General features: G+C 42.5%; 1 protein-coding gene across 5 annotated transcripts in view; it reads left to right on the forward strand.

The window, feature by feature from the left end:
- The first annotated feature begins 1277 nt into the window (after window positions 1-1277).
- The window catches only part of rab3ip (RAB3A interacting protein (rabin3)), a 51687-nt gene continuing 25295 nt past the window's right edge, over window positions 1278-27669 (forward strand). For 3 of the 5 annotated variants that reach the window (XM_056260330.1, XM_056260334.1, XM_056260335.1), the window contains exons 1-4: window positions 1278-1533; window positions 12772-12859; window positions 23288-23558; window positions 26361-26538. In XM_056260330.1, the coding sequence (XP_056116305.1) occupies window positions 23296-23558; window positions 26361-26538 (441 nt within the window). In that variant the 5' untranslated portion in view covers window positions 1278-1533; window positions 12772-12859; window positions 23288-23295. The remainder of the gene's footprint in view (window positions 1534-12771; window positions 12860-23287; window positions 23559-26360; window positions 26539-27669) is intronic. The other 2 variants (XM_056260333.1, XM_056260331.1) reach the window with 2 other exon arrangements.

Here is a 27669-nt window from a genome sequence, read left to right on the forward strand (position 1 = left end):
GAGGTCTGCCGATGTTGATCCGTGTTTTCGTCCTAGGTCGATCCGATTGACGTTTGGGCTGACGAGCTTTAGCAGATACATTTTAGTTTTTTATATTTATGTGGAGTTTGTGTTGGAGTGTGTGTTGTGCTGGAGACAGGTCGTTTTTTGGTGTTATCAGACTCCATGTCGTTAGCTGCAGTGCCGTCGCATAGACTGTATATAAAAAGGAGAGAGGCTCGGGAGCGCGCATGCACGTCACATCTGATGGATTTCGCAGAAAATCCGACCCGGAGCCTTCACATAGAAATAGGAATACTGGCCTTCAGAGATAATAGCAAAACCCGACAAGTGGATCATTGTAATGTGTGATTACAACCCCTTCACACACAGGCAATAAAAAAGGATTCATTTTAGAAGAAAAGTTACATATAGCACCTTTAAATTTGCAGATAACGGTGTTGGGCTTGAAGTGGAGTGGAGAAGATTACAAAAAAAAAAAAAAAAAAAAAAATTATATATTAAAGTATTAGGCCTAAATGTAAATTACTGTTCCTGAATAAAAATTCTGATAGGCTAACAGTGTTTTTGTTAATGCCTTATTTTAAGTTATTAAACAATGAATCAACAAAAAACATGGATTGTGTGCTGATTTATTTATACAAGCTGGTTGATTTACATGATGCATGAAAGTGTGAATGTGTAAAAAATAAATGATGAAAAGAGGTAGAAGGTTAAGGGGACGTTAGGGGATCGTTCTATTTCCATATCGAAAACTTTCATGGTTAATCAAAAACTAACGTTCCAAATACATCGTCTGGGACTGGAATTATGACTCAAAACTGTCCGATGCGCGGCGCTGCGGTGCTAATGATAACCCCAAAAAAACAGCTGAATTGGATTTATTATTATTAGGCCTACTTGAGGTTAATACGTCACTTTTGTTTTATTGTTTATGGGTATTAAAAACTTAAAAGTGATGACAGCGCTTGCGTGAGGCGGTCAGAGCCTCCGCCTAATCTGACAGGATAGTTGGATGAACACAGTAGTACTATGGCAACCGCTTGGCTCGTGAATTATTAATTAGGTAACTTCATCCTCGATCAATAGGCCTTTCTGATTGGCTGAAAGGCGGGCATTGGTAGGCGGGCGCTGGACAGCTGACGAATAAACGAAGCTTAAAACTACCTTATGAATTTTAATTAGATAACGTGCCTGAAGCCCAAATGAACGTACCGGAGAAACGTCAGCGCGACCTAATTAATATTCACGAAGAAACCGTCGCAATAGTAGGAATCGTATATTCCACACAGAACAGCAGCACAATCATGAAGCGGGATGGTGGCAGCCGGTGGCTCTGTTGTGTCTTTGTCTGGCCCTGGTTACTGTATTTAACCGAGGACTAGTTTATCACGAGAAAGACAATGCGTTATGAGAGGAAAAGCGCGAACTGTGTGATCGTGCAAGCGTTCATGTATTAATATCAATTATATCCGTGTATTTTCTTGAAGGAGGAGCGGGATACATGACAGACACACAATCCCTTCAGGACATGTGAGTGTACTTACATTAGACAGCCATCTTGCGCTTTTAACATCTATTCTTGCTTTTATTTATTACATCAATGCCAAATCCAACGTATTATGTCATTGTGTTAATGAGGCTTTGATGCATTATTCATAAGGAGTTTATATCTATGACACGGTGTTGAGGATCACACTTGCAGTGCTTGAATTACAATGTCTTACTCCTCAGGGTTTGTTGAAAGCCTAAATATAATAACATGACCTCTCCATGCACGCGCACATAAAGATAGCAGGTGTGCGTACATAATAATATTGAGTTGTTTCTGCATCCAGCACTTCTGGTCCATCTCGCTCTGAAAGCTTAATATAACCTTAATGACAGTGTGTATGCAGCATACTAGCAGTGTCTGTTGAGGAGCTCCTGAGTGAATTAGTTCAGCCCCTCACCTCGTCCTGTCTAAAAACAATGAGCCCTATGTAGTAAACAGTATGTGGGGGTTGAGTGGCTTCAGGTCAGGCGGAGCTGGATACCTGATCCATGTGCTGGTGACAGTGGAGTCATTGTGCACCTACTATAACCAGTGTTATTAGTGTCATCTACTCTATCTCACATAGAAGACTAAACTAATGTACAGTTGAAGACAAAATTATTAGCCCCCTATGAAATATTATATTTTTATTCAAATGATTCCCAAATGCTGATAAACAGAGCAAAGTTTTTGTTTTTCAACACAGCATTTCTAAACATAATACTTCTTTTAGGAAACGTGGAGTGTTTATAATACAAATCGAATCAAAATTATAACCAGGAATAAAAAAGTCTACAGGTCAAAATTATTAGCCCTCGTATGTGATCCCTGACAGCATCATAGAGTTGGCCCAGAGTTGGTCCACATCTGGTACAAGTGGATTCCATACGGCCCAGATGTGGGCCGAAACTATGTTGCCGTCTAGTCAATATTGTATACCTTTTGGTTAGGGGTGCTCCGATCAGGATTTTTGGGGCTGATCACCGATCGCCGATTACTGGAAGCTGTATCACCCGATACCGATACCGATCACCGATTACAGGGTCTATTTGAAGACTTCTTTTTATCATGTAGCATTACTTATTAAACTATATTTAACAACAATATTCATTAAGTATTACATTTAAGAGAAGACAATGCATAATGAATTGACACCTGTGTATTTATTTGCAAGCAACATGTATTAACATAGCAGCTTGTTTATTGGGAGCAGCTTAGGGCTTGACATACAACTTTCCTGTAGAATATAAAATAAAATGAATAAAAGACAGAACATCTGAGTCTTTAAATTTAGCTTTAGACTACTTTAAACTAAAAACAGCAACAAAAAAGGCTATAGCCAAAATAATGTTTTGAGTCAGTCAGCCATCAGTTTTTCTAATACACTTAAAGGAACCCAAGGGAGTAAAGTGGACAGCAACAAAAAACAAAACAAAACAAAAACTAACAACTTCCATATCTGTATCTATAACTTTGCTTTTTTCTGGGATGCTTAGGATTTTGTGGGCATTTAGAGAGGAAGAGAGGTAGAGAAACCTTTTTGTGTGTGTGTGTGAAATAATTCCCTTGCAAAATTATTTTAAACAGATTAAGAAAGCCACCACTACTGGTCACATCTATGGTTAGATTGATTTTTTTTTAGATCCAGTGAAGTCTGTCCCACCATGTACCTAATTAAAATAAATAAAACATCTTCAGTTAACTAGCAGATCATTCATTTAGTTCGCTATTAAATAAGAAATCTAGCGCTAAAATGTGTTTTTGAACTCAAGCTGCGCGCTCGTTGCCGCGGCGATCAGTTGCATGGATACAGTGCTCTGTGCCTCGCGCAGGCTTCACTCGGACGCGCGCTTCAATCTATCGCCGTTGCGGACTCTACTCATTCCGGTGTAATCACAAAATAAAACACAAACGTATCCTTGCTTGATATAACTGTAACCGCTGATGAACATATTCAGTTTTGATGAGAGAAAAAAATATGTACGAGCGATTTGACGGACGCACGGGGGGGTTTGGATACATTTTTGTCATTGGTTGTTGCGTTAAATCTTACCCAGATACAATAGTGCTATTTTCTGATTGGCTATTGTGTAGCTCGACGAACAACACCAGAGGAAACGCGCTTGATTCATGCCGGTTCTACAGTGAGAGCGGCGCGGCCAGAGTTTTGGCCGCTGCGGCATATTAAATATATTACAAATAGTTTTTCAGCGTGAGAAATACAATGTGTGGCGGGAGAGCGTGACAAAAGACCGAAATGAGTGACTGTCACGCTCAATGCTTGACACTTGAGAGCCCTGTTGTAGAATTGCCAGACCGGTAAAGCCATTTTTACCAGGGCGTAAAAAAATTGTCTCGCGAGTTTTGCGTCATCTGATCGGCTTTTCTGGATCGGCCTTTATAGAGACCGCCGATCACACATCCCAAAGCAATTATCGGCCGATTATGATCGGCGACCGATCAATCGGAGCACCCTTACTTTTGGTTGATAACTGCCTTTAGTCGTTTGTGTCAGTCCTGAGGAGTTGCAGCCCGTTCCTCCTCGGCAAATCTCTCAAGCTCCTCCAGATTTGTTGGTCTCCTAGCATAGACTCTGGTCTTCAGGGTGTCCCACAGATTTTCTACTGGATTCAAGTCTGGGCTTTGTGCAGGCCAGTCAAGGACGTTCACATTGCTTGTTTGGAGGTAGTTCTTCACCAGAAGTGAGGTATGCTTTTGTTGTCAAAAGTACTGACTTCGGTACCAAGTACTGATCAGTACTGATTTGAGCGCTTGCACAGATAGGCCTACACACGGGAGCGTTTGAAAGCAGGCGTCTATTAGCGGATCTGTCTATCAGTGGATATATTAGGGATTCGCTGATAAGACGCTTGGTTTCAAACATTCCGTGTGTATCTGTGCTAGCGCTCGGTGAAGACATGTTTTTGAAGCTTTGATCATTGTAGCCAATCACAGATATGTTGAGTGCGTGCTTAAGAATCCGTTCAACAGTCAAAATGCTAGAAGGAAATGCTGGTATCGTCACATTTTTAAAATGTGTCCAAAGTCAAGACTAGCTTTGGGTCGTTCTCATGCTGGAAGACAAAACGTCAACCCAAACCAAGTTTTGTTGCAGATTGCAACAAACTTTCAAAATCTTCTCGTAGTCTTCCTTTTCCATGATTTCTTCGACCCTGACGATATTCCCACTCCAAACGCATTGAAACATCCCCACAGCATTATACTCCCACCTAGGGTTGGGCCGATGGACGATATCATCGTCCATCGTGATGGCTGACAGACATCACGATGTCCCCCCCCCCCCCCATGGTTTCCATGGTGATGACGTGTCATGCTTGGCACGTGATTCGCCACAGCCAAAATAGCGACGTATGACAGACTTAGCGCTTTTATTTCTAAATATTAACAAACTTGCTTACCATGTCATAAACTATCTTCTATTCCGATTCTCAAATATGTGTAAGTGAGTTTGTTTTGTAGTTTAAAAAACCTTTATAAGTTATCTTGATCTGTAACGTGAGATGGGCGCCGTGTTTGGGCCGCAGTTCAGAGATTCCTGTCTGTCGGATTTAAGTTATTACAGCGCGTGAGGTCATCAGTTTCTCCCGAAATACATGAAACTAAGTAAGTGGCCGGTGAACTGAAAATAGAGTTGACTTTATAGTTATTTACACTGTCTCTGATATGAATAAAAACCGTCGTCAAATATATTTGAATTTATTGTTATTGCTGCTTCCATATACACCATTGTGTATTTTACAAACTATAAATGTATTGTTTTGCTATAAATTATATGTATTTAAATCTCTGAAACCTAAAATAAACATTATGTGGTTAAAAACACTGAACAGTTGTGATATAGCCTATGACAAGCGCTGAGCGCGTCCGTCTTTGGTTCAGCGCCAGCCATAGCGCGAAAGCACGCAGTTTGAATCTTGCAGTGATGTCACGTCACTGTACATTCGCTCCTTAGTGTTCAGCTGCTGCAGAGCTGCCGACATCGAAATTGCTGATAAGATATAGAGGAAAATGACAATATTACGAAAATGAAAATGTTACCCCTCCCCCCGATGTCATTGTCCATCGCGATGTTTCACTGTAGACATCGTCTGATGCCAAATTGGTAGACATCGCCCAACCTTACTCCCGCCGCCATGTTTTACTGTGGGAACGGTGTTCTTTGGGTTGAATGAGCACCTCTCTCTTCTTTCTCCAAACATAGGCAACATATCTATGGCCATAGAGCTCTAATTTAGTCTCATCTGACCAAATGACACGTTTCCATTATGCATAATTGTTCTCCAGGTTTTCCTTGGCAAACTTCAGTCTAGCTCGGAGGTGTCTCTTCCTCAGAAGTTTTCCTTGGTCGGCAACCTCGCAGTCCGTTCCTGTGCAGGGCTCTAGTGGCGGTCTTCGATGAGACATCAATCCCAGACTTGGCTAAATGTCTTGGCAGTTGTTCTCGGGTCTTTAGAAACCTCTCTCACTAGTTTTCTTTCCAATTTTTTTTAAATCTTTCGTTTCCTGCCTCAGCCAGTCATGGACGTCTATATCCTTCTCCTCCTTTGTGAGCATTAACAATTCTTTTTCTCAAGTCTAAACTAATTTCTTTTGTCTTTGCCATGATGACGGTACATATTATTTTACTAGTTGTTTTGCAAGATACTAATTCTCAACATAAAGTGATAATCCTCAGTACAGTCTTCAACTGTAGCTCAAATGTGTTAACTGTCCAAGTTAGTTAAAAAATACACTCGAGAACACATCAGATCCTCAGTGCTGTTACTGATAGAGACCTTCAGACAAACCTGCAGAACTTTAGGCCTTTTCCTTGGAGATGTTTTCTTACCAAAGCTAAAATGATGAAGTTCATGTCATTTGGCCGGCAAAGAATGTGCCGTATCATGGCTCCTCCATCCTTTATTTAATGCAGTTTTTGTGCAAAGCTGTCCGCCACACAATGCCCTGGGTGTTATGAGGTTATGGGTGGATCCTGTAGCTCAAATGGTTGAGGATGGTGCTAGCAACGCCATGGTCATGGGTTCGATTCCTAGAGAACAAACATGCCAAAAAATATACCATGACTGCGCTGTAAGTTGCACTGTGTCTGGCAAATAAATAAATGTAAATACTGGCAAAAACTTTAGATATAAAAAGATAGTGCCCTCGTATCCCTATTTTTAGTGATTTTTAACAAAACACAATATTTCTTTCCATTGTTATGCAGCTGATGTACAAATCTATTTGCCCATCAAAACAAATGACAAAGTTTCAGTTCAGCCACTGCTTAACTGCCTGAGAGATTTAAAAATATGGTTGGATCAGAACTTTCTGTCTTAATGAAAATAAGACTGAGGTTATTGTGTTTGGTCGTCCTGGGCATTTAAGTGCCTGTGTAGACGTTCTTGGTTCTTTAGGATCACACATTCGTCCATTTACCAAGACTCTCTGTGTGATATTTGACAGTGCTTTTAAATTTGAAAAACAGATTAGTTCTGTTGTAAAAGCCAGTTTCTTCCAGCTGAGACTGTTGGCTAAAGTCAAGCCCTACCTGCCGCGCAAGGATTTTGAAAGAGTAATCATGCTTTTATTACGTCTAAAAAATGTATTAATTTTTTAGAAAACGACATCGTTTGGCTAGATAAGACTCTTATTCCTCGGCTGGGATCGTGTAAAGCCCTTTGAAGCTGCATTGAAACTGCAATTTGAACCTTCAATCCGTTGATAGATATATATGTAGGCCTAACGGACCGAATCGGAAGGCAGATTTTAGTGCCACTTAAATGCCTGAGCTGTTGAGGTGGCGGCAAAGGACTGTCTTTGAGTGAGCCATTAAACCGTTCATTCAACTAACTGCGTTCAAAAACTCAGATCCATTCAAAGATAGATGTAATGAAACAAGGTGTTGAAATTATTTTAACTTTGAGCGCCACTTTACAAGGCTCAGCTGAGCAGCAATGCACCGCATGGGCAACGCTGAAACTGATGCTTCACTTCATAGAGATCAAATTGACCAGCGCTGACGCCATTCATGGGGAATTAAAAAAAATTTTTTTTTGATGAATATATGGCTTGACCTGAAGGACAGACCAGGACATCGCACACGCCAAGTCAATGTCTCTCTTGGTCACTGTCTGTTTAGGCTTGTTAAGTGCAAATCCCGAGCCTCTGTACAAATCACCATGATAAACACAGTCTTGTTATCATTATTAACATTTAAAGCACTGCTGCTACAGACATACATTTAGATGGTATTAGGTCATTGTGTCATGCTGTTTTTAAAAGAAGTCCAACTTTTATTACTGTGTCCATTCCGTTCTATTGAGCCTTGTTTTTGTTTTTATATAAATGTGAGGATGTGTCTCTTAGTAAACTCCAGGGATGTGCCAAAATTTGGGCCATTGAAAGAAATAAAAAATGGCTGAAAATTAGGGGTGCTCCGATCGATCGGCCGATGATCACATTCTATGACTTGGTTTTGAGTCACTAAAATAGGCCGATCTCACCAACCGATCACAAATTGATGACGTCAGACTTTAGTGCCATGAAACGAGCTGATGACGTGTGATGCAGAGGTATGAAAATACATACGTTGACAGGCAGGTAGGACATCGTATCGTAGCATTCGGACCTAATATTTATATACATTTAGACCACTTAACTTAGTGATTGCTATCAGGATGTGAAGAGACTTTCAACCAGCATAGCAACAACAACAAAAAATTCTGGAAAAAATCACCTACCCTGCCTTTAAAGACAAGCGAATTGTCATTAATGAAAAAGAACAAAAAATGAAACTACAAGTAATAGCACAAATAAATAAATACAACAGAACAAAGATTTAAATGAAATATTCAGTGCTTTTAAGATTTTCGGGTAGGTCTAACAGTAGTTTTATCATTGCGATATCGATGCTAAAACCATGTATCATGCAGCCCTACTGAAATTACAGTTCTTGTCCTGGTCCCTTTTTAACTCTGGGGGATTTTTTTCCCACGTTTTATTGTCCAGTAGGAAACATTGTCCGTCTGACCTCTTAGTGAAGGATCTCCTCAAGACGAACCACAATGACCAACATTGAGCTACATAAACAGTATTGAGCTGCACACTGTCAGACACACAGTCAACAGTAGTTTAGTCTCTGTCTGTGTGTCTGTCTCCTGGAGGGATACTCTCCTCTATTGTGCAGTTGGATGTAGGTGATTGTGTTCATATGACTCTGGTTACTCAAGAAGATGAACCAATGCCGCCCCGTGACAATACAGTCTGTACTCTGCATCCTATGTTGCCATCTTACACCAAAACAGCTGAGTGTGTTTCACACACACAGGGCCCTATCATATACCCGTATATCATATATAAGTGTTTTTTGCTAGTTTCAGCCTGACGCAGTTATCATTTTCACGTCCTGCGCCTCGTTGTTTAAATAGCAAATGCACCAGAAGGATTGAGGGGAATCAAGGGAGGGAGGCTACTAACTAACATTTATCTGATGACTTGGCTGGGCTGGATTCATTGAAATCTTACAAAATTACAATTTAAATTTCCAATTCAGGCCAACTCTTAAGGCCATTTCACACTGCTCCGACAGACACGACCAATGCTGACAGTGACCAGATTATAGTATGTCATTTCTCAAACATTCCAAGACCCGACAAATGCCAATTTAACATGTTCAGTTGGCAAAACGAGAGCCGACCAATGCCGATAGACAATGACGGGTAACACACTGATCCGACAAAACCCATCGAAGTGTCTGTGTAATGTGAATTGACCTATGGCTAAGCCATGCCCCCTCCACTCACTCGGACAAACAGTCAACATTCGGTGACGGGCGCTATGGCAGCTGTCACAGTAGGAGGCATTTCACAGGAGGCAATTGATGATTTTTGGAGACAGAAAGATTATATATCATCTCGAAGTCACCAAAAGGGCCTTAACTATTCATTGGAGGGTTATATTAATCATTTTATTGTTGAGAAGGTCGATGAAAAGCTTCAGCTCCAGGCAAAAATGTACAGGTCACAGTGTAAACGTGATAAACCGCATCTCGTTGCCATCACCATCTCAGACAACAAGATAGAGGATCAGCATTGTTCATGCACTGCAGTATTTACATGAATCTTTCAGCACAACATTGCTAACATTTGTTATCTCGGTTATTTACAGATACGTTAATGAAGCTAAGTGACATGAAGTACAACGCAGCTAGAAGCTAACGTCAACGTTTTCTAATGTTAGGCTAACGTTACGTTAGAGATGTTAAAGATAACGTTCAAATACGTTGTTGACTTAGAACAGATGTAGACATCCTTGTTTAATTTATCCACGTTTAGTTGGTGTTGTGGTCTACCGCATAACTTTATCCAGAGCAGACACTTATCTCGGTTGAGATGTGGCTTGGGAAAGGGTAAAAAAATACACACCATCGCCCAGCCTCTCGGGATACCTAGTGTCGGAGTTGCATGTACCCCATGCATACCGTTTGACCATTTTAAACTTAAAATGACAAAAAAAAAAACATAAAAACGAATGAAAACTGACTAACTGCATTGCATTTCAATGGACGTGGAAGCAGAGAATGCCCGAGTGTATTGGGTTAGCTATGCGCACTGTGCTTGGCTCATCGCGTTTGGGGGTGTGGCTTAGCCATAGGTCAATTAGCCTTAAAGTTCTCACATACTTTCTTAAGAAGAAAATGCCATGCTTTTGCGTTGTCTGATTGTGTGGTGGTTATTGCCAAAGACTCGTTGGTGGATCAATTCAATGAAAATTGAATTGTTGCTCCTATCAATCTAAAGTCATCCCAGAATGATAATGTGTGCTGATGTTGTCCAGGGCGTTTCCTGGATGTTTTAAGGGCATCATACTAGGAAACATGTTTCGGTCAAAGTTCGAATGCAATAGAGTGGTACAGGTATGATGTCAGAACCCAGAAGTCGAATTCACCGCTGGTTCCTTCCAGATTTTCCTATAGGGTTTTATAATGAGTCATTTATGAGTAAAATAAAGCCTGTGGTAAACATAACTTGATGATACTTGTTTGATGTTTTGCACGCACTCACACCCCAAGCTGTCTTATCTAGTTACTTATTAAAAACGTATGCTTTGTAAAAAATTAACATAACCTTTTGAAAATTCGCGTTTTTGCTATAAGCGTGTTATTTACCTTGTAGAAAAAAAGAAAAAAAAAGTATAGTCAAGTTATGTTTACCACAGGCTTTATTTTACTCATAAATTGAAAACCGGCATTATAAAACTGCACGTCATAACTGCACCACTCAAATTAATTTAGTATTTGCATTGCATCCTCATTCCCAGAAGCGATCACTGTCTGATTATTAGCCAGTCCATGCAGGTATGAAAGTATGAATGCAAATGTAAGCAGTGCACTCCCCTCATTGTTTGCAGTAGCTTGTGTTTAACCGTATTCTGCTGTATTGGACTTGACCGTATGGTGTCGCCAGGACTTCGACGCCTGCCAGGTTTACATACAAGTGTTTTAAAAGGGAAAGGAAAGTTCCAATATGAGCAATTTTTGAGAAAAGCCACAGCAAATTCAGTCATTTTGGTCTGCAAAATCAGAAAAAAAGTCCCACTACTAAATCCTTCTGTGTATTACCATTGAGCACTTCTTGTGTTTGTGCAGAGCATGTGAGGCTGTTTTAGTTTCAAGAACTTTTATCATCCCATTCTAACCAATCAGGGCTCAATGTACCATACAAAAATGCCACTGTAACCAATCACAACATTAAAAACGAAGCCCTAGTTTGGCACATTTGCGGTACATTGGCACAGTTGATTGGTGTGAAGCAATTTGAAATGGTAAAAAGTCGCATAATGTTTTTGTTTGTTTGATCGGTTGCTGCTGTCACGTCTAAGTACTCATGGCCATACTTGTACATGGAGCGAAAAATGATCCACTCGTGAGGTTATAAACACTCATGCTCCAGATAGCTAGTGATTATTTATTTTTTTATTTTTTTCACTGGTGAAAGTAAGAGCTAGTCTAGATAAGCTGGAGCACTTCCAGCAACAGCAGGACTCAATATTTAATGAAGAGCGGCTCTAGCCTATCAGATATCTGTTCAGTGTATTACAGCGTTCACGGGCAACACACACTAATGCCTAGATATATGCCTTCTCCACAGAATGTTTATTCATTCATGTTGTATACTGATCAACAAAGCCTTTTGACACACTGGACTGAATTACTGATTAACATTACTGATCTTTCCAGGTGAAGCATCATCAAGTGTTTATCACACGTATTCCTCAGTTAATACAGTTTATAAGCGTCCCAGGATGAACCTCATGAAGTTGGCTGATGAATGTCCAGAATCTAAAAGAAGCTCAGATATAAAAGCTCAGAAGCTCGCATATTAAATGCGTTTTGGCCGTTCGTTTACACGACACGACAACGGCATTTTGGGTGCCTGAAAAACGCAAAGTTTTGAAAACGGGTTTCAAAGTGCAAGTTATTGAAAACGGTCTCTGTGTAAACAACAAAAAACGTGAATCTTTAAAGACAATGACGTCATGCACATACTCATGCGTATTAGGCCTACATGTTCCGTCTATAGTGTTTCATCGCCATCTAATGGCCTGGCAGCGTTTTTAGTCGTTTTCGCGGATCCGTGAGAATGGGGATCGTTTTGACAATGGTGTCGTCTGTACGTGGAAAACTCAAAGGAAAAACTTCTCCGTTTTAAGCGTATTGTTGTCGTGTAAACGTGCCCTAAATCAGTAGGATTCTTCAATGTGTGTCATGGTTGTGTAGCTTATAATGTGACTTTTACTAACTTTTTTTTTTGTATAATAAATAACCACATCATCATCATATTCTCTGATACTATCAAACATTAAACTAGTAACACGTCTGTGTTGAGTCTGGAGTCATTTCTGCTTACAGCTGTATTATGTAATGAAAAGGATAGTTCTGACATCATTTACTCACCCTCATGTCATTTTTAAACCAGCAAGACTTTCGCTCAACTTCAAAACACATATGACGACGTTTTAATGAAATATGAGAGATTTCTATCCCCCCATTGAAAGTCGATTGCACCTAAACTTTGATGCTTCAGAAAGTTCATAAAGGCATCGTAAAAGTAATCTATATTCAGCGGTTTAATCCTAGTCTTCTGAAGAGACGCTTTATGAGAATGGATTTAATTTTGGCTTTTATTATTTTATATAAACAAACATTGTTTGTGTTCTTGTTTTTGTGTCTGTAGGTGAAAATAAATCAGGAATCAGCCGTGGTTTATGAGGAGTTTATGCTGACTTATACTCTAAAGCTTTAAATATCATTTCATCACAATGGTACGTTCACATTTCCCTACTATCAAAATATTGTGTCCTTACAGTTTATTATCTCTTAATTTATACAACAGTTTGTTCTGGTTCTCGATTCTGATGTATTCGACATGTATCACCATGGGAACCGTTTCACTGTTTGTATCACTCCGCTTGCAGCATTCCTCACACAAAGAGTGTCATGGCGGACAAGCAAAATGATTTTGTATAAATAACATAATATCAGCTAGATGCAGGTAATGCACTCACTTAATTGATCTCTCTCTCATAATACTCTTCTCTACATAATACAATAAGTAAGCAATAAGGTACTCGAGGCTAGTGCTGTATCGTGAATAAGTTGTTGCGTTACAACCCTTCAGCCGTGACGATATGGCACTAGCCTCGAGTACCTTATTGCTTTTATAAAACTGTTACCACACAGTACAAATATTAAAGCCAGAAAATATGTTTCAATGCAACTTTCTTGAAGTAAAACCACTAAATGCCTTCCTTCCGCTGGACAAAATAGTCCCTGACCGTGAACAGCAACTACGTTCTTAGGTGTAATATGCGTCATCTCATGGAGCTCAAATAAAAACAGACTAGGAACTGTTCTCAAACGCTGTGTCATTATTGTTCTCTTTCATAGGTTCACTCAACGCTGCGGAAAGCGCAGTGGGATATCCTCTGGATGTGCCGATTGTCTGAAGCCCTATAGAATCACGCCAATCCATTGGCTGATGGCGCTCGCGCAAAGCTGGCTCCGCCCCGACGCTCTTACGTCGTAGCATGATGTACGCGCGCGCGCCATCTTCTCCTCAGATTTCTCTGCCTTCACGAAGCGGTCACATCTCGCCCTTCGTGCGGTTTTTCTGAGCCCGAATTCTTCAATTCAACTTCAGCTTTCGTCTCGACACTTCAGCGACTGGTATAAGTGGAACTCTGTTCTCCTTACAGTGAAGTGTCATGGATTATCGACGCTGCTCTCCGCCATGCGTTCGTTTCATCTCGAACGACGACCCTCACAGTAAGTGTGTTAAATGTATGGGTTTTTCGCATGCGCGTGAGGCTGTATTAGGATTGTCGAAATGTAAATTTTGTGACAATCTCCTTCTCAAAACCCTCCGCTCTAGACTCGCGGTTTTTGAGAAGGAGACATTCGTTTCCCCCCGTCGCGCTCCCGAGACTGCTGAGGCCTCTCGTGGATCCGCGGCCTGGGGTTCGGATGTTGAGCTCGAGGATATTGAGTATGAGCAGACGGGCCTCGCCCTTTCTCTCCCTCCCTCTCCCGAGCACGCACGCGGCGCGGTTGAATTCGCGCATGATTATTTATGTCCCAGCCCGGGAGCCCGCGAATCGGTTTCTTTCGGTCTGGATGACGTTATTTACACTGCAGCCTCCGACTCCGAGGATTTCGGGCCTGCTCTGGCTGATGACGTTATCCCGCCTAGCGGCCAGGACGCGCGGCCTACTCCGGCCTACACTGAGCTTATTGAGGTGCTGTCGCGCGCTACAGAGAAGCTCTCTATTGACTGGCCTGATGAGCCCCGCGAGTCTCAATCGTCCAAACTCGACGAGAGGTTCCTACGTGGCCCTAATTCTAGGCCAGAGCGAAGAAAGCTGCCCTTTTTCAGCGATCTGCATCACGAGATCTCCAGATCCTGGAAGCAGCCATTCTCCGCACGCCTAACTAATGCGGCAGCCGCTGACTTCACCAACCTTGTTGGTTTTGTGGAGCAGGGTTATTCCGCTATTCCAGCGGTCGAGGACACGCTGGCTAACCACCTCGCCCCGTCGTCTGCACCGTCTTGGAAGGCGCGTCCCCTTCTTCCTTCCAAGGCTTGTAGGACTACTTCCTCCCTTATTGGGAAGTCTTACATGGCGGCTGGTCAGGCAGGCATGGCCCTGCATACCATGGCCATCCTTCAAGCCTACCAAGCGGACGTCTTGAAGGACATGGATGAAGGAGAGGGACTGACGCCCGAAGCTGTCAAAGAGCTTCGCAAAGCCACAGATCTGGCCCTAAGAGCCACCAAGCACACTGCTCGGGCTGTAGGTCGCTCTATGGCGGGCTCGGTTGCTGCAGAGCGCCACCTCTGGTTGAATCTCACGGAGATCCGAGACAAGGATAAGAGTTTCCTCCTGGATGCCCCTATCTCCCACTCAGGTCTTTTCGGGGAGGCGGTCAACACGGTGGTTGACAAGTTCCGCGCCGCTAAGTCTCAGTCGGCCGCGTTCAGGCAGTTTATGCCCAGGAGGGTCAGAGGGCCCAGTGACTCCAACCCTCCCCCTTCTCAAACCCGAGAACGCTCTGCTCATAGGGCTGAGTTCCCTACTAGCAGGAGTGACCCGGCTCGCCACCCACCAACTACTGTCTGGGGAGCCCGAGGTCGTCCATTTCCTCGCCAGCGCCCTCACAAGCGCCTTCAGCTGAAGCGGTCCAACAAATCGGCCGCTCCAGCCTCCTCGAGCCGTTCCTGACCCGCAGGGCAGGAAGAGGAGAGCCTCATCAGATCTACGAGGTTGGGACAGACCGCGCAAGCGTTTCTGCCCTCCTCCAGCCGGCTCTCCTCATCCAACCCTGTCACCTTCGCCACCCAGCGTGTTTCGAAGTGCAGGTCCTGTTTCACTCTCTTCACCCAGTCCGGCGCAGGAGGAAGGAGACGCATCTTGCTTTCTCCCCTCGCTCCCGGTGCACGTTACACCCGCCAATCGCTTCCTCAGAGGCACAGTTCTTTTTCCTCTGGAGCAGGCGGACCCAGTTACTTCTATCCAGGTGGTGGTACCCCCCAATACGTGTCAGGACGCCAAGCGCTCTCCTCCACGGTCAACCGCGCCTCCCCATGGAAACCAGCGCGACACCCTACCTCAGGTATGTCCCTTGCACTGCAACACTCCTCTGCCTCTATCACATTTCGTTCAAGAATGGGAGCGTTTACCAGGGGTATCGCCTTGGATCCTTCGCACAGTTCGGCTCGGCTACACGCTTCAGTTTTGTCGCAACCCCCCCTGCTTCAACGGGGTCTTTCCTACTGTAGTCGACAGCGCCGCTCAGGCTTCTGTACTACAGCAGGAGATTTCATCCCTTCTGCTGAAGGGGGCGATAGAAGAGATTCCTTCGGGGGAAGTCGAACAGGGCTTCTACAGCCGTTACTTCCTGGTCCCGAAGAAGGGGGGCGGCCTGCGGCCGATACTAGATCTTCGCCGGTTGAATTTCTCTCTTTACAAAGGAAAATTCAAAATGTTGACGCTGAAGGCCATCATATCTCATATCCGGCGGGGGGACTGGTTCGTGACGGTAGACCTCAAGGATGCTTATTTCCACATCCAGGTCGTACGGCGACACAGGAAGTTCCTCAGGTTCGCCTTTGGAGGGAAAGCGTACCAGTACAGGGTCCTCCCCTTTGGCCTCGCTCTAGCGCCAAGGACGTTCACAAAGTGTATGGATGCTGCTCTGGCCCCGCTGCGGCTCCAGGGCATCCATATACTCAACTACCTGGACGATTGGCTCCTTTTAGCCCACTCCAGAGAGTTGGTGACTCACCACAGGGACATTGTCCTCCGTCATATTCAGTCTCTCGGTTTGAGGCTGAATACGGAGAAGAGCGTTCTTACTCCAGCTCAGAACACGGTTTTCTTGGGGGTATGCATGGACTCCGTTCTTATGCAGGCCCGTTTGGCTCCTGCACGGATTTCCAGTCTGGTGACATGTCTGTCCCGTTTCGCACTAGGCCAGCATGTTTCCGTGAGCACCTGCCGCAGACTTCTGGGCCTTATGGCCGCGGCCTCCCCTGTGCTACCTCTGGGGCTGCTCCACATGAGACCTTTTCTGTGGTGGATGAAGCTCTCAGGGGCTCGGCCCACGGGGCCAGCCTTTCGCCTATTGAAGGTGTCGCGCAGTTGCTTTCGCGCCCTGTCAATCTGGCGGGACCCCCTCTTCCTTCAGAAAGGAGTCGGTATGGGTGCGGTATTCCGTCGCCAGATGGTTACGACGGATGCCTCTCTGACCGGCTGGGGAGCGGTTTTCGAGGGCAGGCCAGCGTGTGGGGTTTGGACTGGCGAGACCCTCTCGTGGCACATAAACAGCTTGGAGCTGAGGGCTGTCTTCCTGGCTCTTTGCCACTTTTTCCCTTTCCTCGAAGGACACCATGTCATTGTCAGAACGGACAATATGGCAGTAGTGTCCCATGTAAACAGACAGGGGGGTTCACGATCGCGCACCCTAGACAGGCATGCGCGTCACCTTCTCCTGTGGTCCCAGGACAAGTTCCTCTCTCTGAGAGCAGTTCATGTCCCAGGGATTCTGAACCTCGCAGCAGATTTTCTGTCGAGGCAGAAGCTCAGGTCTGGGGAATGGATGTTGAACCGCCAGTCGGTGGCCCTGATCTGGGAGGTGTTCGGAAAAGCGGAAGTGGACCTCTTTGCATCTCAGGAGTCGTCCCAATGCCCGCTTTGGTTCTCTCTGAGCCCTCCAGCTCCATTGGGGATAGATGCGTTCGCCCACCCTTGGCCGATGCAGAAACTCTATGCCTTCCCGCCCATCAAGCTGATCCAGGCGGTTCTGTCCAGAGTGAGGGAGAGCGGAGTCCGCCTCCTTCTGGTAGCCCCATTCTGGCCGTCCCAGCCATGGTTTTCGGAGCTGATCCCTCTGTTGGAATCCTCCCCCTGGGAGATACCGGTCAGGGAGGACCTGCTTTCCCAGCTTCAGGGCAGGATATGGCATCCTCGCCCCGACATTTGGAAGCTGTACGTTTGGCCTATCAGAGGCCGTTAGCTTTAAGCTTTGATCTCCCAACCGACGTTCAGGAGACTATTGCGAATGCTAGAGCCCCTTCGACGAGGAGGCTATATTCCTCCAAGTGGAGGGTGTTCGAGGCGTGGTGCTTAGCACATGATAGGAACCCAGTTAGCTGCCCAGTAGGCTCAGTGCTGGAATTCCTGCAGGAAAAGTTTGCTTCCGGAGCGGCCGCTACCACTCTCAGAGTGTATGTCGCAGCTATTGCTGCTCATAGAGAATCGGATGAGATTCCCTTGGGGAAACTGAGGTTAGTTTCGGCCTTCATGCGTGGGGTTAGGCGCCTGAAACCGGCTCGCCCCCCTAGTGTTCCCTCGTGGGACCTGTCAGTCGTCCTGGAGGGTTTGACAGAGGCTCCCTTCGAGCCCTTGGAGTCAGCTCCTGAGCGGATTCTGACTCTTAAGGTTGCTCTTTTGTTAGCTTTATCTTCACTGAAGCGGATAGGGGATTTGCAGGCTCTCTCTATTAGTGAGTCATGCTTGGACTTCGCTCCTGGCCTGGTTAGGGTTACCTTGAGGCCGAGGTCGGGGTATGTACCCAAGGTTCTTTCCACGGCGTTCCGCTCTCAGGTTGTTAACCTTAATGCTTTCCACCCTCCTCCTTTTGCCTCTGAGGAAGAAAGGAAACTTAACTTGCTCTGCCCGGTCCGTTCTTTGAAGTTGTATGTAGATCGCTCAAGCGGTTGGAGGAAATCAAACCAGCTCTTGGTATGTTTTGGTGCTGGCCGCCGCGGGCTTGCAGCATCAAAGCAGAGGATTTCCCACTGGGTAACGGACGCTATTTCGCTGGCTTATGAGGTGCGTGGTTTGCCTTCACCTCTTAGCATCAGAGCGCATTCCACCAGAAGTGTGGCTTCCTCTCAAGCTCTCTTTAGAGGGGCCCTCTTGGAAGACATTTGTGTGGCGGCAGGTTGGTCCTCTCCGCACACCTTTGTGAGGTTCTATAATTTGGATCTTGACATGACTCCAGGTTCCCAGGTTCTATCTGCTTGAACCTATCATGGTTGTTATTATTTGGTCTGGTACCGGTTATGGCAGCGCTTAGCTTGGCGAGTTTGGTATTTCGTTCCCACTGCGCTTTCCGCAGCGTTGAGTGAACCTATGAAAGAGAACGTCTCTGGTTACTTACGTAACCTATGTTCTCTGAATAGGGAACGAGACGCTGCGTTCGCTGCCAAGCTCCTCGCGCTGCCGACAGTTTTTCTTTTCGGCAGAGAAATCTGAGGAGAAGATGGCGCGCGCGCGTACATCATGCTACGACGTAAGAGCGTCGGGGCGGAGCCAGCTTTGCGCGAGCGCCATCAGCCAATGGATTGGCGTGATTCTATAGGGCTTCAGACAATCGGCACATCCAGAGGATATCCCACTGCGCTTTCCGCAGCGTCTCGTTCCCTATTCAGAGAACATAGGTTACGTAAGTAACCAGAGACGTTTTTTTACAACACAATATGTGATTTTCCTCACACAAATACAGCTCATCTCTCAGCATGAGAAAACATTCGGTTTCCGTTTATTCCGTTATTTTCCCTCTGCACTTATAAATAAACCTTATTGTAATGTGGTTTGGTTGTAAATAATGTATTTCTAAAATAGATGAAACAAAACAAAATACAAGGGCATATTTTGATAGGTCTTTAATCTATTTTAATCTGTTTTATTTATAAAATATGATTCATTTAGCTCAGTGTTTCTCAACCTCTCCTGCAGGGACCCCCTGACAGGCCATGTTTCTGTTTTAACCCTGAAATGGCACACCTGATTCAAGTCATTAAAGGCTTAATGAGTAGTTGACTAATTGATTAATTGAACTATTCCTACTCTAATTACTCATTAAGCCTTTAATTACTTGAATCAGGTGTGCCATTTCAGAGTTAAAACAAAAACATGGCCTGTCAGGGGGTCCCTGCAGGAGAGGTTGAGAAACACTGATTTAGCTGCTAGAATGCGGCCTAGCAAGAGATACATTTTTTATTGTTGTATAATTTACATTGATTTGAACATTTCCATAGGCTCTCTCGTGTACCTGCAACAGTCAAAAACGAGAAAACATTACAACTGAGATTAAACACAAATATGATTTATGTGTCGCTGCGTGATCTAAGTACCAAACACATTTAGAGAGGTTTTGCCTTTGTTTTGACAAGTACTTCTCTAGAGAGGCAACGGGACAAAGCGGGCTCCTGGTTTGCTGGAACATGAAGCCACGTCTGCTCTCGTTATTTCTCTCATGTGTGGGTCCTTGTGGTTGTTTGTGTCTGCGTTAAAGCTCATTGTGATATACTTGAGACCATTTTCGTTGGTTAAAATGCGGAATGAGTCTGGAATGAGTTCTCGGGTTCCCCTCTTTTCAGTGTAACTGCACGTCAAACAGGGGCGTTGCTAGACATTAAGCTCTACTGGGGCACAGGTCCCCCATTGTTTGTCTGAGATACTAAGGAGCGTAACTAAGGAGGGCTGGGCTTTTTTAAATTAAATTAGTTTGTTTCAAAAACACCATGCTGGGTAGAGTAACTTAGGGGGGTTCGGGGGCATGCTCCCCCGAGAAAATTTGGATTTCTCGGACCTACATATGTGCATTTTAAAGTGTTTGAATGCAAACAAATTGGATAACAATAGCTTTAAAATCATGTTGCACGAATTTCTTTTTTCTTTGTGCCATAAAAGGCAACACTGTATGAAAATAGAAAACTTAAGAAAATAGAAAACGGAGAGAAAACTTTCTTGCACATTTGCATTCTTCTACATTAGGGTAGACTGCATGGGTACAGTTGAGACACTTTTTGCGTTTTGATTTTTCACACAAAAATAGATACTGAAAAGAAGTGAATTTCTACATGACATGCCACATGACATTTCTTTAGATTGTAGACTAAGATATTATCAATCAATAGTACCCATAAGTAGTTTATATTTTCCACAATTAGCTCATAAAAATAAGGTGCTTTTTGTCTTAACTTTTGTCTCAACTGTACCCATGTGTGGTACAGTTGAGACAGTGCATGGTACAGTTGAGACACCCATTTTTAATGATGTAAAGGTAACTAAATGTTCATTGCAAATATTATAAATAAAGACAAATAAAGAAAAAAAAACAATTGGGCAACATGTTTATTTATTCATCCATTTAAATTCATTCAGTTTATTTAAATTAGCACTGGTTAAAATATATAAAACAGGAACAATATATTTAATATATTTATTAATAATACACAGTTTAAATATCACAAATATCAAATTTTATTTTCATTTGCGTCCTATGCTGGCTAATTACGACGTTAAACCTGTTATCATAACACTGAACAACTAAACAGTGTGTTTCTTAATAGAAATCTATCGGGGGTATACAGTTGTGTCTCAACCATACCCCGCTGGCCACCTCGCACATTTCTCTAGATTTCGCAATGATCTTGCATGACACAATACCATGAAATATGCCAGTTTTTAGAGCACAGAATAACGTTTGTGATGACACCAGTTACGTTTAACAGTTACATAAGGATAATAAGCTATTCAGTGTGCATGGTGAAGTGAATGTCTTACCTTAGAAAAAAAACTTTGCCGATATCTTCGGATCGGAGATGCGTCCATTGTTCAAATTTCCCACGATCAAAGATGACACTAATACGCATGTGCACAGCAAAAATCACAACTTGTGCTTGCTGCGCACGCAAGTAAGTTATTTAAGGTGTCTCAACTGTGCCCAGTCTACCCTACACAATGTTAATAATGAATAATTAGCCTTTATATTTTTCAAGAATTTACAATTAACATTTCAATAAATCAATAAAGAGTTAATATATACTATATAAAATAAAGAGCATGTATATTCTAAAAGAAAACAAAGTTCCCCAGCCAAGTCCAAACTGTTGATTTATTTGTTGAGCATTAAACTGTAGGCTACGGCTACCGCCTATTGTTCATTTTGGCAAAACGGTCAATCACTTGACTCTGACTCAATTTTACTTTTAAGATTATTTGTATTATTTAGAAACTTTTGTTTCGTCATGTTTTCATAGCCTACCTCGCGTGCCAACACCGGACTTCGGTGTGCTCAGATGTGTGCGCGCTGCTGTTGCTAGGAAACACAGACGCGCGCGGATTTCTGTCGCGTGGGTCAGCTTCGGTTTCGGTTAAACTGCATTGCTTTTACAAGCATTGATTGGTTTATTACTGCGTTGCAAATAGATCATTTCTATTACCCTATAATATAATTTCTATTAAATACACTGACAAATAAAATAAATTGTTAAACTCAAACTTCAGATTTACTGGGGCACAGCAGATTTATACTGGGGCACGTGCCCCAGTAAAATGGGTCTAGCAACGCCCCTGACGTCAAACCATACTTTATTTGGACTTTATTTGTGATAAACCAGACTTTATCACATCTCTATCCTTCAGGCGTGTTTGGATAAAGCGCAAACTGCTGATGCCATATTTTTCACCTTTGGAGCTTCTGACGGTTCCGGAGAAGTGCGTTGAGTTCCGTCTTGGTGATTTGTTTAAAATCAATGTCAAGTCAAGTCAAGTCAAATATATTTATATAGCGCTTTTCACAATACAGATTGTATCAAAGCTGCTTCACAGTATCAATCAAAACAACTTAACAGTGTTTGTTTATTACTGGAAAAAGACATCCAAGTTTGTTAGAGCTGATCAGTGGTATGATGGGTCATTTAATTTGAATATCCCCAACTGAGCAAGCCAAAGGCAACAGTGGCAAGGAACCGAAAAACTCCATCAAGTGACCCGATGGTGTCCTAAAACTCCATCAGATGACCCAATGGAGAAAAAAAAACCTTGGGAGAACCCAATGCTGCAACCCTTTTCATTACACCAGTCGCCGAAGCATTTCACTACACAGTATTTTTTTCATTACGAGTCTTCTCGAATGTATCAATGTTATATTTCAGCACTGGAGCATGACGGTTCATATTTTTAGAAGTCTCTCCAAATTGTTCCTCAAACCACTCATCTACTGTCATGCCACTTTACTTTATTAAAATTTACTTTAAACATTTTAGGCTTTTAATTCTTATGTGTTTCCTCAAATAAGAAAAAAAAACATATGTTTATGTTGCTATGGGTGGTTGCTAAGGGTGTTGCGCAGTGATATGTAGAACCGTTGGGTGAAGCGGTCAAAGCTGTTTTATCGTAAATAAAACACCGCTATTGACCAATCAGAATCAAGGGCTGGAACTAACCGTTTTATAAGCTTCAATGAAGCGACTCAACATTCCTTCGTTGCTAGCTCTAAAGTTTTAGAATTAGTAACTGAGGCTTGGGCTCAACTGTTAAACTGTCAACTTGAGATTTGAATCCGTGGCAGAAGGAAGTAGTTCTGCACAAAAGAGGGTTTTTAAAGACACTCTTTCGTTGTTTCTTATTTATTTACACTCTTGTTCTGTCAAACTGTTGTATAAACGCAATATCACATGAGTAGCCGTGCGATATGGCTGTATATCAACACGCTACTCGTGTGATATTGCTTATGTAAATTATGCTAATGTTCATGTCATACTGTAATGCTTTGGCCAGCGTATATTGAACACCATTTTATTGCGAATCCTAATGAGATGGTTTTGGTTATAGACATTGGATTTTGCTTTTATGTGGTCTAGGAATTGAACTACCTGTCCTCTTCTTATGTTTTGACAGAGTATTGTATGAAGATATTTGTGGCTATGGCCAGTGAACCGCTCGAAGGTTTCCATGAGGTGAACCTGGCGTCACCCACCACCCCAGATCTTCATGGCGTTATCGACCCGAGTCCACCAAAGCACAACGCTCCCCCTAGCACACTGTACCGCACACACTCGCTGTCCTCCGGCCAGAACACACACAACGCTCTACGAGCCGACCAGCTGCCCACCCAGCCCGTGTATTCGGCCCCCCGACACCTGGGCACAGAGGACGCCCTCAATGGCAGGTAAGACTTGAACATGAACGCAATTAATTTGTTTGAAGTTTTTTGTATACAGTATGTTTGCCTAGCCTTGCATTTATTTGTACTAACATTTTGGCTATGCTGTTAAATTTAAGAACATTAAACGTATTTAAATAATCTCAGTTAATGAGACAGTTCACCCAAAAATTACAATTCTGTCATAATTTACTGTCGTTCCAAACCTGTAAGACTTTCTTTCTTCTGGGGAGCATAAAATAAGGTATTTTGAGAAATGTCGTTTTTCATACAATGGAAGTCAATGGTCACCAAAATGGTTTGTTTACAAACATTCTTTAAAATATCTTCTTTTATGTTGCACAAAAGAAAGAACGTCATACAGGTTTGTAATGGCATGAGGGGGAGTACATGATGACAGTAATTTTATTTTGGGGTGAACTGTATTTATTTATTTATTGCCAGGACAATGTATATTAACAACAATACGCCTGTTTGCTAAACTCTTTAACTTATATAAAATACTTAAATACTAAATATACAGATAAACTGAAATTACATGGAAACTACAGAACAAAAAAATAATGAAAGCTATAACTTTAAAATGGCAATAATAACTAAATTAAAAATGACAAATTCTAATAACCATTGATATTGGTGCTTGTATCCGCAGACCAAGTTATCGTCGTTTTGAAATGCAGTAATGCAGATTTGAATCCTGCCACCCCCGTGTCCCAGTTCTGTTTCCTGTCCCACTATATTTATCAAAAGCCAAAAATAGTATAAAAAAATAAGTATTTTGTATTACTTTGAGGAGATGCCATCAAAGCGTATAATCACAAGCTGAAGTATGCGAATATGTTGTATGTACCTGAATGTTTTACGCATGCATGCACGACCAAAATTGAGAATTCTTTTTTTTTTTGGAATATTCATATTTATTATAAATGAATTATCTGTGCACACCCTTTTTTTAAAATTCATGTGCCCTTGTAATCTTTAATTAAAATAACCTCCCTCTTGCAGTGACATCTCTGATGATGTGTTTACTGAGGTGAGCGCGGGACAACCTGTCACTTTCATGACATCACAGCAATTACAAACCACAAACCATTCAATGAATCCCCCATGGACAAAATCAAGTCCTGCCCCACATTTTTTCTTGTTTGAGAAGCTGTTTCACTATACATCACAATAGGGAAGAAAACAATATCACAACTTCCATTTCATGCCGACTTTAAAGTCAACATGAAATCAAAATTGATAATTCATATGTTAATAATTCATTATTATGAATGACTTATTTGTGTACAAAATTTTTTTTTTTATTAAATATATTTTATGGCTGCAACTAACGATTATTTTGATAATCGATTAATCTGTTTATTATTTTTTTGATTAATTGGATGAGAAATTTGTTTAAAATAATGGATTAAAAATCATTTTTAATAATTTTTTTATAATGTTATTTATGCCCAGTGTATGGAAGAAAATTAATGATTGTTTTTATGAAAAACAAAAAAGCTTGTTGAATGCACTACTTGAAAAAATGTGCATTGCATTAAAAGTGCTTGCTTTTTAATGCATTTTATCTTTAGGGCTTTCATTTTTATGGGCTGAAATTCAACATAGTTATATATTTAGGCTGTGAATATTTCAATTCAAAACATTTTACACTCATTTTCATTATTAAAAATTCAATAATCCATATTCAACTTTCAAATTTCATTCTGTTTAAAAATACAACCTATTATATTCGACAGGCAATTTTCGGTCCATTTTATTTCGCTTTACAAATTTCGCTTCCACAAATTCAGTGGTTCAAATTTGACAGAAAATTCAACATTGCACATCTGGGAACTGGAGTAATAGCAGCAGAGAATCAATCCATAATCTCCATCTGCTGTTAGTCTGCCCACCAGCAGGTGGTGCTCAATCTGTTAACAAAGACCAGAGCAACGGGTAGATAGTCACTCATTCATTAAAACGGATTTGCAGAAATGGAAATTGCAGCAAGCGGTAAGTGTATGTGTGATGATAAAGACACAAAAGCTGTGTTTATGTTTAATTCAATGTCTTTACGGTTACTTTCCCTGTGTAGCCTACATGTAAGCGGCTTTCTATACCGTGAACGAGATTATTCCCCGATGCTGATGTACAGATCAAACGTTAAATCTGAAGTACACATATATTTCTCTCGGTTGTTTAGTTTCCTTAACTTTATATCGCAGCGCTGTGCTGTGCTGCAGTACTGGGGGTTCCTTCAATATGTCATACTGTAGGATTCCCCTACCGTCAACGCTTAACCTAGCTTAATGGACTAAATACAGTCATATAACAGACCAAACTCACACCTTATTGGGGATGTAGGCTGTACTATATAGGCTACAGGCAAGCAGATGGACTCAGAATATGAACGTAACGTGCAAAGTTTCACGCTAAGGGTTTCACAGTGATGTACTACCATAAAGTTGGCTTGATATTAGCAAATTTAGGGACCGTCTCTAAAGTTACATACAACATTGGTATACACGTTTCTAACTTCAATAGCATTTGAAGATAATGACTTGCAGTCATAAAACCAACTGTAAATGTTATGCGTTGAGGAAAACGTGTCAACGGCATTAAACGGCACACGAATCTGTCAAAGCACGACAGGGCAAGACGCAGTAAACGCTTATGCTTTTGTTTGAAGCGCTTATAAATATAAAGCATGCTCATGTTTCGGTCAGCTTGGATCAAGTACCTTTCCCGCTGCAACTCGCTATTTTCCGTATGCAAAGTTTTGAAACCAAAGTTTTGAAACCAAATTGATGTTTGTCTCCACAGTGGAAATGATCCTGCAGCCACTGTGGATGTGGTGGATGGCAACGTCCTGTTGGCTGATGGAGAGGAGCTTCTGGGCCTGAGCACAGACAGCCTGTCCCGTCTCAGAAGTCCGTCAGTTATGGAGGTCAGAGAGAAAGGCTACGAGAAGCTAAAGGAGGAGCTCACCAAAGCACAACGGGTGAGACACTTAACAAACGTCACTCACACTCACTGATCTACACTTACATTTATTAATTTAGCAGATCCGTTATGCAAAAGTATCTACAAATGACCAACATCATAAGCAATTTTTCATACTCTGAAGAGATATACTATATTGCCAAAAGTATTGGGACACCCCTCCAAATCATTGAATCCAGGTGTTCCAATCACTTCCATGGCCACAGTTGTATAAAATCAAGCACCTAGGCATGCAGACGCTTCTACAAACATTTGTGAAAGAATGGGTTGATAGGTTGCCATCTGTGCAATAAGTCCATTCGTGAAATTTCCTCACTACTAAATATTCCACGGTCAACTGTTAGTGGTATTATAACAAAGTGGAAGCAATTGGGAACAACAGCAACTCAGCCACGAAGTGGTAGGCCACGTAAATCACAGAGCGGGGTCAGCGCATGCGCAGAAGTCGCCAACTTTCTGCAGAGTCAATAGCTACAGACCTCCAAACTTCGTGTGGCCTTCAGATTAGCTCAAGATCAGTGTGTAGACTATTGAGCTTCATGGAATGGGTTTCCACAGCCGAGCAGCCGCAAGCCTTACATCACCAAGAGCAATGCCAAGTGTCAGATGCAGTGGTGTAAAGCACGCCGCCACTGGACTAGAGCAGTGGAGACGTGTTCTCTGGAGTGACGAATCACGCTTCTCTGTCTGGCAATCCGATGAACGAGTCTGGGTTTAGCGGTTGCCAGGAGAACGGTACTTGCCTGACTGCATTGTGCCAAGTGTAGAGTTTGGTGGAGGGGGGATTGTGGTGTGGGGTTGTTTTTCAGGGGTTGGGCTTGGCTCCTTAACTCTTAATGCTTCAGCATAGTTTAAGGAATAGTAGTCCATAAAGACATGGATGAGCGAGTTTGGTGTGGAGGAACTTGACCGGCCTGCACAGAGCCCTGACCTCAACCCGATTGAACACCTTTGGGATGAATTAGAGCGGACACTGTGAGCCAGGCCTTCTCATCCAACATCAGTGCCTGACCTCACAAATGCGCTTCTAGAAGAATGGTCAAAAATTCCCATAAACACACTCCTAAACCTTGTGGAAAGCCTTCCCAGAAGAGTTGAAGCTGTTAAAGTGGCAAAGGGTGGGCCAACT

The sequence above is a fragment of the Rhinichthys klamathensis genome, unplaced genomic scaffold (genome assembly GCF_029890125.1).
Source record: "Rhinichthys klamathensis goyatoka isolate OS25496 unplaced genomic scaffold, OSU_Roscu_1.1 h1tg000176l_1, whole genome shotgun sequence".
Taxonomy (NCBI): Eukaryota; Metazoa; Chordata; class Actinopteri; order Cypriniformes; family Leuciscidae; genus Rhinichthys; species Rhinichthys klamathensis.